This window comes from Lethenteron reissneri, chromosome 71 (genome assembly GCF_015708825.2).
Source record: "Lethenteron reissneri isolate LAM-NWPU_2019-01 chromosome 71, ASM1570882v1, whole genome shotgun sequence".
Lineage (NCBI taxonomy): Eukaryota > Metazoa > Chordata > Hyperoartia > Petromyzontiformes > Petromyzontidae > Lethenteron > Lethenteron reissneri.
In genome coordinates this window covers 1640057-1657174 of record NC_083849.1, presented here as the reverse complement: position 1 = coordinate 1657174, position 17118 = coordinate 1640057, and the positions used below count along the sequence as shown (strand labels likewise).

The window sequence follows — 17118 nt, the reverse complement described above, 5'->3', positions numbered from 1 at the left end:
CCGCGATTCGACGATTCGCAACGACGCTCCGTTTCTTTTTCTTGGCGAGAGGGATCATGAAATTACCGACGCAATCGGGACCCGGAAAGGATCGGATTGTGAATCGTAACAGTGATCGCGAACGCAAAACGGATATAAATATGTGCGTGTAATTCATCCACGATTACTATCTAAACGGGTTTTTATTTTTTCCCCCCTCCCCCCCCAAGCGGTTTAACCTTCATACCGTGTCAACCCATCCCGTTCACCCCGTATTCTTGTACGGGGGAAATTTTCCTTTTAGATTCATACGGTGTACAGCCGTTTCAATGCGAGTATATTGTTATTGGGTATTTGTTTGTGTTGCTCCCTTGCGATCGGACTTTGTAGGGTGAATGTTGAAGATTCATCAGGTCACGGAGTGGTCTGTAATGAGGGAGGGTTGACAGGTATGGTCGTGAACCACTGGTACAGAGACACTGGCAGTGAGACACTGGTGGTGAGACACTGGGTAGTGAGACACTGGGTGGTGAGACACTGGGTTGTGAGACACTGGGTAGTGAAACACTGGGTAGTGAGACACTGGGTAGTGAGACACTGGGTAGAGAGACACTGGGTGGTGAGACACTGGGTAGTGATACACTGGGTAGAGAGACACTGGGTGGTGAGACACTGGGTGGTGAGACACTGGGTTGTGATACACTGCTAGTGAGACACTGGGTGGTGAGACACTGGGTAGTGAGACACTGGTGGTGAGACACTGGGTAGTGAGACACTGGGTAGTGAGACACTGGGTAGTGAGACACTGGGTAGTGAGACACTGGGTAGTGAAACACTGGGTAGTGAGACACTGGTAGTGAGACACTGGGTAGTGAAACACTGGTGGTGAGACACAGATGGTGAGACACTGGGTAGTGAGACACTGGGTAGTGAGACACTGGGTAGTGAGACACTGGGTAGTGAGACACTGGGTAGTGAGACACTGGGTAGTGAGACACTGGTAGTGAGACACTGCTAGTGAGACACTGGGTAGTGAGACACTGGGTAGTGAGACACTGGGTAGTGAGACACTGGGTAGTGAAACACTGGGTAGTGAGACACTGGTAGTGAGACACTGGGTAGTGAAACACTGGTGGTGAGACACAGATGGTGAGACACTGGTAGTGAGACACTGTGTAGTGAATAGCTGTCAACCCATACGATTTACGCCGTATTCTTGTAGAGGGGAAATTGAGTTTTCAGGTCTATACGGTGTGTTTCTCCCTTGCTGATGGAACTTTGTCGGATGAACATTGAGTTTATAAGTGGCACGGGATGACCAGTGAGGTCTGAATTGGTTTGTAATAAGGTAGGCACTGATCCGCTTGGAGATAAACGCCGACGTCAAAACCATTTCCGCAAAAATATTAAATCGTTCAAAAAAACCCCATTGTGGTCGTGGCGGGTTGAATACGAAATTTCGTGTAAAAGTATTACAAACTTCTAGGATTTCACGAAGCCCACACAACCAAATATCCCAACCTCCCTCCCTCCCATTCTATCCGCTCGAAAAAAATGACATTTCAAAGAAACCCACGTCCAACCAGACGCAGCGACGACACCGACAAAAACAACGACCGCCGTTCACCGCTAAGCGGCGGTGACGTCACCGCCGGCGCTTGTGCCGTCCCAGATGGTAACGTCGAAGGCTGCCGCCGGCCGGAGGTCACCGGACAGACCCAGGCGGTGCGATGGGTCGACCGGCATGAGATGACCGGCAAATGGACCACCGCCCGTGCTTTGTAAACTCGCTCCGTTTTATCCACCCGGCGCTCCGCTCGTTGTTGTGAGCGCCGTTGCTCAGCCCTCCGCTGCTGCTGGAGGCCTCAAAGTGCCCGACAGCCTCCTCCTCCTCCTCCACGGAGGGCGATCTTGACACCGCTGGTACCGGTCACCGGCAAGTCCGCTCAGCTCCACGTCCTCCCGTACCGCATCAGTTTCAATCTCTTCTCCAGCCCGTGCCGCGCCATTTAGCCCCCATCACCCACTCACGGCAGCAGGTCTACAGCCCTGGCGAGGGCCTTGACACTACCACCCTCAACGTTAACCACATTACCGTTTACCACACCACCGCACACCCCCTCCCCACCCACCACCACCACCCTACCCATCAACCAAACCACCCCTCACCCTCACCACACCACCGCACACCCCCCTCCCCCCTCGCCACCCACCCACCACCACCACCCTACCCATCAACCTCACCCCCACCACACCACCTCACACCCCCCTCCCCACCCACCACCACCCTACCCATCAACCACATCACCCCTCACCCTCACCACACCACCGCCCACCCCCCCCTCCCCACCCACCACCACCACACTACCCATCAACCACACTACCCCTCACCCTCACCACACCACCGCACACCCCCCCTCCCCACCCACCACCACCACCACCACCCTACCCATAAACCAAACCACCCCTCACCCCCCCTCCCCACCACCACCACCAACCACCGCCACTCACACCGGCAGCCCCACGGCCCTGGCGAGCGCCTGGAAGCCAGCGGCCGACACCCAGAGGGCCTCGACGAGGCGAGCCTCCGCGCAGCCGACGGCGAATCCGCACAGCACGTCGGTGACGTAGTGGTGGCCCAGCGCGACGCGCAGCAGCCCCACCAGCAGCGCCCACAGCAGCAGCAGCACGCGCAGCGGGAAGCCCAGCACCAGGTGGCGCGGCAAGAAGAGCACCAGCAGGGCGGCGCGCGTCGCCTGGTTGGCGGGGAACGAGAAGGCCGAAGCCTCCAGGGCCCGGCGGAGCAGCGGCGGGAGCAGGCGGGACGGGGCGGACGGGGCGGCGGCGCCGGCGGGGTTCCTGCCGCCGGCGCCGGCGTAGAACGTCGGGGAGGCTGACGAGGAGTAGTAGGGGGCGGGCGGGGCGGAGGCGGCGAGGGAGACGGCGCTCGAGAAGGGGGAGGAGGAGGCGAAGGGCGAGGATGGCGCGCCGCGCTGCGGAGGGTGGTGAGGGGCGGCTGGGTCGCAGTAGGAGGGGCCCTTGCGGCGCACCAGGCCCTTGATGGTGACGGCGACGACGATGTCGAAGATCAGCGCTGGGAGCGCAGGGGCAAGGGCAGGAGCGGGGAGAAGACGCGGACTCTGAGACCCGGTCTCGAGACACCGACCCCTGAGACCCGGTCTCGAGACACCGACCCTGAGACCCGGTCTCAAGTCACCGACCCTGAGACCCGGTCTCAAGACACCGACCCCTGAGACCCGGTCTCAAGACACTGACCCTGAGACCCGGTCTCAAGTCACCGACCTTGAGACCCGGTCTCAAGACACTGACCCTGAGACCCGGTCTCAAGATACTGACCCTGAGACCTGGTCTCAAGTCACTGACCCCGAGACCCGGTCTCAAGACACTGACCCTGAGACCCGGTCTCAAGTCACCGACCCTGAGACCCGGTCTCAAGATACTGACCCTGAGACCCGGTCTCAAGTCACCGACCCTGAGACCCGGTCTCAAGTCACCGACCCCTGAGACCCGGTCTCAAGACACCGACCCTGAGACCCGGTCTCAAGTCACGACCCTGAGACCCGGTCTCAAGTCACCCACCCTGAGACCCGGTCTCAAGTCACCGACCCCTGAGACCCGGTCTCAAGACACTGACCCTGAGACCCGGTCTCAAGATACTGACCCTGAGACCCGGTCTCAAGATACTGACCCCGAGACCCGGTCTCAAGATACTGACCCTGAGACCCGGTCTCAAGACACTGACCCTGAGACCCGGTCTCAAGACACTGACCCTGAGACCCGGTCTCAAGATACTGACCCTGAGACCCGGTCTCAAGACACTGACCCTGAGACCCGGTCTCAAGACACTGACCCTAAGACCCGGTCTCAAGTCACCGACCCTGAGACCCGGTCTCAAGATACTGACCCTGAGACCCGGTCTCAAGTCACCGACCCCTGAGACCCGGTCTCAAGATACTGACCCTGAGACCCGGTCTCAAGTCACCGACCCCTGAGACCCGGTCTCAAGATACTGACCCTGAGACCCGGTCTCAAGTCACCGACCCTGAGACCCGGTCTCAAGTCAGCGACCCTGAGACCTGGTCTCAAGACACTGACCCTGAGACCTGGTCTCAAGTCACCGACCCCTGAGACCCGGTCTCAAGATACTGACCCTGAGACCTGGTCTCAAGTCACTGACCCCGAGACCCGGTCTCAAGTCACCGACCCTGAGACCCGGTCTCAAGACACCGACCCTGAGACCCGGTCTCAAGACACTGACCGAGACCCGTTCTCAAGACACTGACCCTGAGACCCGGTCTCAAGTCACCGACCCTGAGACCCGGTCTCGAGACACCGACCCTGAGACCCGGTCTCAAGACACCGACCCTGAGACCCGGTCTCAAGACACCGACCCTGAGACCCGGTCTCAAGTCACCGACCCTGAGACCCGGTCTCAAGACACTGACCCTGAGACCCGGTCTCAAGACACTGACCCTGAGACCCGGTCTCAAGACATTGACCCCGAGATCCGGTCTCAAGTCACTGACCCTGAGACCCGGTCTCAAGTCACCGACCCCCCTGAGACCCGGTCTCAAGTCACCGACCCTGAGACCCGGTCTCAAGTCACCGACCCTGAGACCCGGTCTCAAGTCACTGACCCCGAGATCCGGTCTCAAGTCACCATGAATGCGGCTCTGGGAGTGATGCAGCAGTGCTAGTGACAGGCACACGCAGACAGAGGGCGGTGGCGTCGAAAACTCTCGCTCCGCCAGGCGAGGTTATTTAGAATCGGCCCGCGGGGCCACGTGACCACGTGACCCTCACCACCCACCACCACCTCCCCACTGCCAACGCCAACCCCAAAAATATCCGCCCAGCTCTCGAAAACGTAACGGGCGACGACGAAAATAACGCAGTCCTGGACCCGGTGTTCTGGCCTGGTTGTTTTGCCGCCACCATGACTGCTGCTGCTGCTGTTGCTGTTTGAGTGACGATTTTATATACACACACACGCGCACATTCGTATTTTTGGTATTATATTACGATTATTTATGTTGTTCTACTATGAGACATCTCCTTTACCAGTGGCAAAATATAGTAGTAGGTTTTTACCCTTTCAACTGGTACAAAAACTGACACCTTTATACAAGGCATCATGTTTGCAATAACCACAACACAAGCAGTAAAATGCAAACAAAAAGAACCAACTCTGATGATGATAATGATATGTACTGCCCTCTAAGAAAAGCTGTCTCAGGTGTGGACCAATCAACTTCAAGGGCAGTGCATATCATTATCATCATCAGAGTTGTTTCTTTTTGTTTGTATTTGACTGCTTGTGTTGTGGTTATTGCAAACATGATGCCTTGTATAAAGGTGTCAGTTTTTGTACCAGTTGAAAGGGTAAAAACCTATCACTATATTTTGCCACTGGTAAAAGATGTCTCATAGTGTAAATGCTTCACCTCGAGCTCTCATACTCTGATAGTGCGCTGTTTTTGAGTTGTGCGCCTTTTGGCGTCATCTGGTCCAACACCAATGGAGACTAGGCTCTAAGAAAAGCTGTCTCGGGTGTGGACCAATCAACTTCAAGGGCAGTGCATATCATTATCATCATCAGAGTTGTTTCTTTTTGTTTGCATTTGACTGCTTGTGTTGTGGTTATTGATCCCTTGTACAAAGGTGTCAGTTTTTGTACCAGTTGAAAGGGTAAAAACCTACTACTATCTTTATGTTGCGGGGGCGGGATGGCTGTATACAGGTGCTAGAGGCTGAGTGGGTGTGTTTATGTAAAAATGGGCGGGGACATGATAATAAGGGGAGGGGCTGCCAGCTTCACCGTCATCACCACCGTCGTCATCACCGTCACCGCCGTCATCATCACTGTACATCATCGTCACCACCGTCGTCACCACCGCCGTCATCGTCGTCACCACCATTACCACCATCGTCATCACCGTCGTCATCAACGTCACCACCACCGTCATCACCACCGATGTCACCACCGCCGTCATCACCGTCGTCACCACCATCGTCATCACCGTCACCACCATCGTCATCACCGTCACCACCATCGTAACCGTCGTCACCACCATCGTCATCTCCATCACCACCGATGTCACCACCGTCGTCATCACCGTCGTCACCACCATCGTCATCACCGTCACCACCGATGTCATCACCGTCGTCATCACCGTCGTCACCACCATCGTCATCACCGTCATCACCGATGTCACCACCATCGTCATCACCGTCACCACCGATGTCATCACCGTCGTCATCACCGTCATCACCGTCGTCACCACCATCGTCACGACCGTCGTCATCACCATCGTCATCACCGTCATCACCACCGTCGTCACCACCGATGTCATCACCGTCGTCATCACCGTCATCACCGTCGTCACCACCATCGTCACCACCGTCATCACCGATGTCACCACCATCGTCACCACCGTCATCATCACCATCATCATCGTCACCACCGTCGTCACCACCGTCGTCACCACCATCGTCATCACCATCACCACCGATGTCACCACCATCGTCATCACCGTCATCACCGATGTCACCACCATCGTCATCACCGTCACCACCGATGTCATCACCGTCGTCATCACCGTCGTCACCACCATCGTCACGACCGTCGTCATCACCATCGTCATCACCGTCATCACCACCGTCGTCACCACCGATGTCATCACCGTCGTCATCACCGTCATCACCGTCGTCACCACCATCGTCACGACCGTCGTCATCACCATCGTCATCACCGTCATCACCACCGTCGTCACCACCGATGTCATCACCGTCGTCATCACCGTCATCACCGTCGTCACCACCATCGTCACCACCGTCATCACCGATGTCACCACCATCGTCACCACCGTCATCATCACCATCATCATCGTCACCACCGTCGTCACCACCGTCGTCACCACCATCGTCATCACCATCGTCACCATCGTCACCACCGTCGTCACCACCGTCATCACCGTCGTCACCGCCGCCACCAGCTCACCCAGCAGTAGGTTGAGCAAGACTTCCCTCCCGGCCGCTGAGTCGCTCTGCCAGAGGCAGTAGGCGGTCCCCCCGACCCAGGCCGCTCCGTGTCCCGTCAACCCCAGCACCCGAAGCATCTGTCGAGAGCCACACCACGCGACCAGGCCGCGAGATGCGCTCAGGTCCACCGCCACCAGTGACCTGCATGCGGAAAACACAAGCGGCGGGGCTGCGGTTATGTCAAGTGGAAGAGCAGACAGAGGGGATGTTGGCTATCAACAACAAGGCAACTCCTATGACTAATTGGGAATGGGACGCAAGCGTAGGATTGATCACCCTGTCGCTGGCCGCCTTTGGGGAGGGTGTATAGTGTGAAAGGCCGAAACACCCTAGGAACCAAAGGTACACTACTGACGATGCGCTCCCCAAATTTCACCAGGCTCGCTGTTCATGAACTCTTGGAAGTGCTTGCACACTGGATAGTAACATCTCATCCTGTGTTCTTTGGAATCTGTGTGGGTCTCTGTGTAAGTCTCTGTGGGTGTCTCTGTAAGTCTGTGTGGGTCTCTGTGTAAGTCTTTGTGGGTCTCTGTGTAAGTCTGTGTGGGTCTCTGTGTAAGTCTGTGTGGGTCTCTGTGTAAGTCTCTGTGGGTCTCTGTGTAAGTCTCTGTGGGTCTCTATGTAAGTCTGTGTGGGTTTCTGTGTAAGTCTCTGTGGGTCTCTGTGTAAGTCTCTGTGGGTCTCTGTGTAAGTCTCTGTGGGTCTCTATGTAAGTCTGTGTAAGTCTGTGTGGGTCTCTATGTAAGTTGGCTATCAACAACAAGGCAACTCTTATGACTAATTGGGAATGGGACGCAAGTGTAGGATTGATCACCCTGTCGCTGGCCGCCTTTGGGGAGGGTGTATAGTGTGAAAGGCCGAAACACCCTAGGAACCAAAGGTTCACTACTGACGATGCGCTCCCCAAATTTCACCAGGCTCACTGTTCATGAACTCTTGGAAGTGCTTGCACAAAGGATAGTAACATCTCATCCTGTGTTCTTGGAATCAGAGGCAACGTCACAAGCATTAAGGACCTGCATGTGGAAAACACATACATCGGGGCTGTGGTGATGATGATGATGATGAAGGGGAAAAGCAGACAGAGGCAATCGGGGACCTGCATGTGGATGACATCAAGAGGATCGGCGTCTTCAAAGCAACCAATCACCATCGCCTCCTCCACAACCATCATCGCCTCCACCACAAACTCCGATCACCACCATCACAACCACCACCAAACCATCTCGTCCACAACCATCACCCCATCCGTCATATACAGTACCACTATCACAATCACTGTCGTCATCACCAACATCAATCACTTCCACCATCACCACCTCCACACCTTCGCCACCACCGCTGTCACCACCGCTGTCACCACCACCATCATCACTTCCTCATCATCTCCACCAGCACCATCATCATCACCCCCTCCTCACCATCACCAACGCCACACCAGTGTCCACCAATCAATAATTATACACATCAATCACCTCATTATATCCACCACCGTCATTATCATCATCACCTCCTCACAATCTCCACCATTAATTTGCACCACCACCATCACCTCCTCCACCACCACCATCATCACCACCACCATCATCCACCATCACTTCCACCACCACCACCATCATCACCACCACCATCACCACCACAATCACCTCCACCACCACCTCCACCACCACCATCACCTCCACCACCACCACCATCAACCACCTCCTCCATCATCACCCCCTCCTCACCATCACCAACACCAGTCTCCACCATCAATCACCTCCTTATCATCTCCACCATTAACAATTTCCACCACCACTACCACCTCCACCACCTCCACCACCATCACCACCTCCACCACCACCACCACCACCTCCACCACCACCACCTCCACCACCACCACCACCACCACCTCCACCACCACCACCACCATGGTCACCTCCACCACCATCACCACCACCACCTCCACCACTACCATCACCACCTCCACCACCACCTCCACCACCATCACCACCACCATCAACCACCTCCTCCATCATCACCCCCTCCTCACCATCACCAACACCAGTCTCCACCATCAATCACCTCCTTATCATCTCCACCATTAACAATTTCCACCACCACTACCACCTCCACCACCTCCACCACCATCACCACCTCCACCACCACCACCACCTCCACCACCACCACCTCCACCACCACCACCACCACCTCCACCACCACCACCACCATGGTCACCTCCACCACCATCACCACCACCACCTCCACCACTACCATCACCACCTCCACCACCACCTCCACCACCATCACCACCACCACCACCACTACCATCACCACCACCACCACCACCACCTCCATCACCACCACCATCACCACCACCACCTCCACTACCACCATCACCACCATCACCACCACCATCACCTCCACCACCACCACCACCACCTCCACCACCATCACCACCACCATCACCACCACCACCATCACCTCCACCACCACCACCACCACCACCTCCACCACCACCACCACCACCTCCACCATGACCACCACCACCACCTCCACCACCACCACCTCCACTACCACCACCACCACCACCATCACCTCCACCTCCACCACCACCTCCACCACCACCACCATCACCCCCACCTCCACCACCATCACCACCACCACTACCACCATCACCACCTCCACCACCACCACCACCACCACCTCCACCACTACCACCACCACCTCCACCACCACCACCATCACCATCACCACCTCCACCTCCACCACCACCACCATCACCTCCACCACCACCACCTCCACCACCTCCACCACCTCCACCACCTCCACCATCACCACCACCACCACCACCTCCACCATCACCTCCACCATCACCACCACGAGTACCTCCACCACCATCACCTCCACTCACCACCACCACCTCCACCACCACCACCATCATCATCACCACCACCACCACCATCACCACCACCATCACCACCACCACCACCTCCACCACCACCACCTCCACCACCACCATCACCACCACCACCTCCACCACCACCACCTCCACCACCACCATCACCACCACCTCCACCACCACCATCACCACCACCACCACCACCTCCATCACCACGTCCACCTCCACCACCTCCACTCACCACCACCACCACCTCCACCACCACCACCTCCACTACCTCCACCACCATCACTACCACCACCACCTCCACCACCACCACCTCCACCATCACCACCTCCACCACCTCCACCATCACCACCACCTCCACCACCACCATCACCACCTCCACCACCTCCACCACCACCACCATCACCACTTCCACTCACCTCCACCACCATCACCACCACCACCTCCACCACCACCATCACCACCTCCACCACCTCCACCACCACCACCATCACCACCTCCACTCACCACCATCACCACCACCTCCACTTACCACCACCTCCATCACCACCAACATCACCACCACATCCACCACCATCACCACCACCACCTCAACCATCACCTCCACCATCACCACCACCATCACCTCCACCACCACCTTCATCACCACCTCCACCTCCACCACCTCCACCACCACCTCCACCACCACCACCTCCACCATCACCACCTCCACCACCACCCCCACTACCACCTCCACCACCACCATCACCACCACCATCACCTCCACCATCACCACCACCTCCACCACCTCCATCACCACCACCACCTCCACCACCACCACCACCACCTCCACCATCACCACCACCACCTCCACCACCATCACCTCCACCACCACCTCCACCACCACCTCCACTACCACCTCCACCACCTCCACCACCACCACTACCTCCACCACCACCTCCACCACCACCTCCTCCACCACCACCTCCACCTCCACCATCTCCACCATCACCACCACCACCACCTCCACCACCACCACCTCCACCACCACGTCCACCTCCACCACCTCCACTCACCACCACCATCACCACCACCTCCAACATCACCACCACCTCCACCACCATCACCACCACCACCACCTCCACCACCACCACCTTCACCACCTCCATCACCACCTCCACCACCTCCACCATCACCACCTCCACCACCTCCACGATCACCACCTCCACCACCTCCACCTCCATCACCTCCACCACCACCACCACCTCCACTCACCACCACCACCATCACCACCACCTCCACTCACCACCACCATCACCACCACCTCCACTCACCACCACCTCCATCACCACCAACATCACCACCACCTCCACTCACCACCACCACCTCCACTCACCACCACCTCCACCACCACCATCACCACCTCCACCACCACCTCCACCACCACCACCATTACCACCTCCACCACCATCACCACCTCCACCACCACCACCTCCACCACCACCTCCACCACCACCATCACCACCTCCACCACCACCTCCACCACCACCTCCATCACCACCACCACCACCATCACCACCTCCACTACCACCACCTCCACCACCACCTCCACCACCACCACCTCCACCACCACCTCCACCTCCACCACCACCTCCACCACCACCACCACCACGGTCACCTGAAGGCGATGCCACGGAGGGAGGGGTTAAGCCTCATGCAGTCCGACTCGGGCAGGTTCATTGACTCTCTCCTCGCTGCCAGATGCTCTGTACCACGTGGTGCTGCTCCTTTCTGCTGCTGCTGCTGGTTCAGCTGCTGGAGGTGGTTCAGGTGGTTGAGGTGGTGCTGGTGGTGGTGGTGCTGCTGGTGGTTGTGGTTGTTGTTGTTGCTGGTGGTGGTCCGAGCCGTCGCTTGCACCAGCAGAGACATGAACTCGGGTCTCAGCTCCGGCACAGCGCGACCGTGTCTCAGCCGCTGGCGAGACGAGAAGCTGGCCATGGCGTGGCCGTGTCTGTCTGTGTGTGTCTGTCTAGGTGTGTGTGTGTGTGTGTCTGTGTGTATGTCTGTGTGTGTGTGTCTGTGTGTCTGTCTAGGTGTGTGTATGTCTGTGTGTGTCTGTCTGTGTGTGTCTAGGTGTGTGTGTGTGTGTCTGTGTGTATGTGTCTAGGTGTGTGTCTGTGTGTGTCTGTGTCTGTCTGTGTGTCTGTGTGTGTGTGGCTAGGTGTGTGTGTGTCTGTGTGTGTCTGTCTAGGTGTGTGTGTGTCTGTCTGTGTGTGTGTGTCTGTGTGTGTGGCTAGGTGTGTGTGTCTGTGTGTGTGTCTGTGTGTGTCTGTGTGTGTGTCTGTGTGTGTATGTGTATGTATGTGTGTGTGTCTGTGTGTGTGTGTCTGTCTGTGTGTGTGTGTCTGTCTGTGTGTGTCTGTCTGTGTGTCTGTGTGTGTGTCTGTGTGTGTCTGTCTGTGTGTGTGTCTGTCTGTGTGTGTGTCTTTGTGTGTGTGTCTATTTGTGTGTGTCTGTCTGTGTTTCTGTCTGTGTGTCTGTCTGTGTGTGTGTCTAGGTGTGTGTGTCTGTCTGTGTGTGTCTTTGTGTGTGTGTCTGTGGCTAGGTGTGTGTCTGTCTGTGTGTCTGTCTGTGTGTCTGTGTGTGTGTGTCTGTCTGTGTGTGTGTGTCTGTGTGTCTAGGTGTGTGAGTGGTTGTGTGTGTGTCTCGGTGTGTCTGTCTGTGTTGCTAGGTGTGTCTGTGTGTGTGCGTCTAGGTGTGTCTGTGTGTGTGTCTGTGTGTGTCTGTGTGTCTGTATGTCTGTGTGTGTCTGTGTGTGTGTCTGTCTGTGTGTCTAGGTGTGTGTGTGTCTGTGTGTGTGTCTCGGTGTGTCTGTGTGTGTCTGTGTTGCAAGGTGTGTCTGTGTGTGTTGCTAGGTGTGTCTGTGTGTCTGTCTGTGTGTCTAGGTGTGCGTGTGTCTGTGTGTGTGTCTAGGTGTGTCTGTGTGTCTGTGTGTGTATCTAGGTGTGTGTCTGTCTGTGTGTGTGTCTAGGTGTGTCTGTGTGTGTTGCTAGGTGTGTCTGTGTGTGTGTGTCTGTGTGTGTTGCTAGGTGTGTCTGTGTGTGTGTTGCTAGGTGTGTCTGTGTGTGTCTGTGTTGCTAGGTGTGTCTGTGTGTGTCTAGGTGTGTCTGTGTGTGTGTGTCTGTGTTGCTAGGTGTGTCTGTGTGTGTGTTGCTAGGTGTGTCTGTGTGTGTCTGTCTGTGTGTCTAGGTGTGTCTGTGGGTGTGTGTGTCTGTGTTGCTAGGTGTGTCTGTGTGTGTCTAGGTGTGTCTGTGTGTGTTGCTAGGTGTGTCTGTGGGTGTGTGTGGGTGTCTGTGTGTGTCAAGTGATATTAATGTCGATGTCTGTGTGTGTGTGTCTGTCCAAAATTTCGTGTCTTTGTGGGTGTGTAAATGGGTGTATGCCGTCTGCCTGTCTGCACTTTTCTGTCTCTCTGTCTCTTATCAGTCTACATATCTGGATGGTCTTGCCTGTCCCTTATCCTCTCTGTGTCTCCCCTATCCTTGTGTGTCTCTGTGTCTCCCCTTGTCTCTGTCTCGCAGTGTCTGTCTCGCAGTGTCTCTCTCCCTGTCTCTCTCCCCGTGTCTCTCTCTCTGTGTGTCTCTCTCTCCGTGTCTCTCTCTCCCCCCGTGTCTCTCTCTCTGTGTCTCTCTCTCTGTGTCTCTCTCCCCGTGTCTCTCTCCCCTCGTGTCTCTCTCTCTGTCTCTCCCCCCGTGTCTCTCTCTCCGCGTGTCTCTCTCCCCCCGTGTCTCTCTCCCCCCGTGTCTCTCTCTCCCCGTGTCTCTCTCTGTGTCTCTCTCCCCCCGTGTCTCTCTCTCCCCGTGTCTCTCTCTCCGCGTGTCTCTCTCTCCCCGTGTCTCAGTGTCTCCCCGAGTCTCCAAATGAAACAGCTGGTGTTGATGTTGGAATCGATTCCACGCGCCAGGAATCGAACGCGTCGATTGCAGCTTCGTCGAATTATCTCAATTAAAGTTCCTTTCTGGAACCTGTGGCTCTAATCATGGCCATGGAATTCGCATCATGACATCCACAACCAACACTGCAGGTCACAACAACAACAACACCCACTTAAATTTCGATTTAAAGCTTCTTTCGTGACTGCAGGGATTCATCTTCTTGGTTCTTTCGGTGAAATCACGTGGAAGGGAAATAATAAAATAATAAAAATAAAACATAATAAAATTTCGATTTAAAGCTTCTTTCGTGACTGCAGGGATTCATCTTCTTGGTTCTTTCGGTGAAATCACGTGGAAGGGAAATAATAAAATAATAAAAATAAAACATAATAAAATTTCGATTTAAAGCTTCTTTCGTGACTGCAGGGATTCATCTTCTTGGTTCTTTCGGTAAAGTCATCACGTAGAAGGGAAATAATAAAATAATAAAAAATAAAAGATAATAAAATACAATTCTCACGACGTTTCGGCCACAACGCAAGCAGCCGTCCTCAGGTGAAGAACAGGTCTGTCGGAAAGACAGCGTCTGAATGAAACACCACCAAGCTTGGCAGCGTATATTTAAGCTGGGTTAGGGGAGGAAGGGCGCCTTGACAAAGAAATTTACATATCAACAGAGGAATTTAGCGTATTTATGCAAAATGCAGATATGGGATTAGTCACTACTTGTGGAATGCGTAGGAGGTGAGGGGGGGGGGTCTCAAAGTCATATTATGCCCGTGCATTATGTAGGATTAGCAGCAACACAGGGAGGAGGTAGAGTTAGCTGAAGAGTTGGTCAGCAACCATTGATCGAGGGTCGAATTCGATCCGCGTTGTGTGATCGATATCGTGCTCGCTGAAGGTGTTGATGCCTTCAGGAAAATCGTGGACTCTGTATACGCAACTGCGAACAATTCTGTGAGTCGCTTATAAATGCTTTAGATTTGAAGCTTTCGTGACTGCAAGGATTCATACTCTTAGGTTTTTTCGGTAAAGTCATGAAGGTAAAAAAATAAAATTAATAAAAGTAAAATAAAAAAATCACGACGTTTGCTTGATACAGCAATCGAGCTGTGACGGTTCCACCTGAAGACGGAAGCTTGTGTTGCCTCCGAAACGTCGTGATTTTTTATTTAACTTTTATTAAAAAAAATTTTTACCTACGTGACTTTACCGAAAAAACCTAAGAGTATAAATGCTTTGCCGTTACTTATCGCCAATTATGGACTCAGACTATTGTGCTATCATCTCACAGAGTCCCTGGCCACGTGATAATATTCTGCTACACGGTGGTAGTAGGGGTTCGTAAAATGCCGATTTATCACTAATAAACCCCAATGATCCGATCGAAATGAGGGATTTTCATGGGATCATGGGGGGGGGGGGTCACGTGCCACCCCACCATCTATCGAAATGAGGGATTTTTATGGGATCATGGGGGGGGGAGGGGTCACGTGCTACCCCACCATCTATCGAAATTAGGGATTTTTTATGGGATCATGGGGGGGGGGAGGGGTCACGTGTCACCCCAGCATCTATCGAAATTAGGGATTTTGATGGGATCATGGGGGGGGGGGGGGAGGGTCACGTGTCACCCCACCATCTATCGAAATTAAGGATTTTTATGGGATCATGGGGGGAGGGGGGCACGTGCCACCCCACCATCTATCGAAATTAGGGATTTTTATGGGATCATGGGGGGGGGGGGGGGTCACGTGTCACCCCACCAATTATCGAAATTAAGGATTTTTATGGGATCATGGGGGGGGGGGGTCACGTGTCACCCCACCAATTATCGAAATTAGGGATTTTTATGGGATCATGGGGGGGGGGGGGTCACGTGTCACCCCACCAATCATCGAAATTAAGGATTTTTATGGGATCATGGGGGGGAGGGGGTCACGTGCTACCCCACCATCTATCGAAATTAGGGATTTTTATGGGATCATGGGGGGGGGGGGCACGTGTCACCCCACCAATCATCGAAATTAAGGATTTTTATGGGATCATGGGGGGAGGGGGTCACGTGCTACCCCACCATCTATCGAAATTAAGGATTTTTATGGGATCATGGGGGGAGGGGGGCACGTGTCACCCCACCAATTATCGAAATTAGGGATTTTGATGGGATCATGGGGGGGAGTGGGTCACGTGTCACCCCACCAATTATCGAAATTAGGGATTTTGATGGGATCATGGGGGGGAGGGGGGTCACGTGTCACCCCACCATCTATCGATCTATCGAAATTATGGATTTCGATCGGATCATTGGGTGTGGGTGGCCAGCAACCACGCCTGCCATTCTCTCGTGGCGATGTTGACACCGCTACACCAACAACAACAAGCCGCCATTCGCCACTAAGTGGCGGTGACGTCTAACCACGTCGCTTGTGCCAGGCTAGGTGCACGTTGAGACCACGTGGCCCTCCTAGCCCCCCGGATAGAAGGGCACAGGGCAGACCGAGGTGGTGACCACACACGGGGTCGACTGACCGAGATGACTTTTGGGCCCGTCACCCCCCCCCCCCCATTCCGCGTTCGTATGGCCGGGGCCAAGTCCATCCATCCGTATCCTCCTAACCTAAAGTTGGAGGCAGACTCAACGTTGTAAAACCGCTCGTCGATTCCGGGGGGGTTGGAATCGACGTTGGAATCGAATCGAAATCCGATCTTCGAACGTCGTTCCAGGTTCTAATTTTAGCCTCCGGCCGGGAAAGGCGCCCCTCGAGTTTTTTATTTTACAATCGCGTTTCTTTTTCTTCTTCTCTCTCTGTGTGTTTGCCTTTCTTCGCGCGCCAGCCACCGTACGCACCTGTCGCGGTGACGTCATTATGTCACCGGGAGCGATTGTGACGTCATCGGGTTTTTTTTTGTTATTTTACTTGGAGGGATGGTGACGTCATCGAGTTTTGTTGTTATTTTACTTGGAGGGATGGTGACGTAATCGAGTTTTTTTTTGTTATTTTACTTGGAGGGATTGCAACGTCATTGTTGTTTTTTTTTACTGGGAGGGATGGTGACGTCATCAGGGATTTTGTTATTTTACTTGGATGGATTGCAACGTCATTGTTGTTTTTTTTTACTGGGAGGGATGATGACGTCATAAGGTTTTTTTTGTTATTTTACTTGGAGGGATTGCAACGTCATTGTTGTTATTGTTTTTTTACTGGGAGGGATGGTGACGTCATCGGTTTTTTTGTTATTTTACTTGGAGGGATTGCAACGTCATTGTTG

General features: G+C 54.6%; 1 protein-coding gene across 1 annotated transcript; it reads right to left on the bottom strand.

Moving 5' to 3' along the window:
- Positions 1–2486: 2486 nt before the first annotated feature.
- Positions 2487–13680, bottom strand: LOC133361128 (inactive phospholipid phosphatase 7-like). Its single transcript, XM_061579994.1, has 3 exons — positions 11586–13680; positions 7001–7182; positions 2487–3073 (listed from the first exon to the last, which is right to left on the bottom strand). Exons 1-3 carry the CDS (start codon positions 11903–11905, stop codon positions 2487–2489), a joined length of 1089 nt encoding a protein of 362 aa, XP_061435978.1. The 5' UTR covers positions 11906–13680.
- Between the last annotated feature and the right edge of the window lie 3438 nt (positions 13681–17118).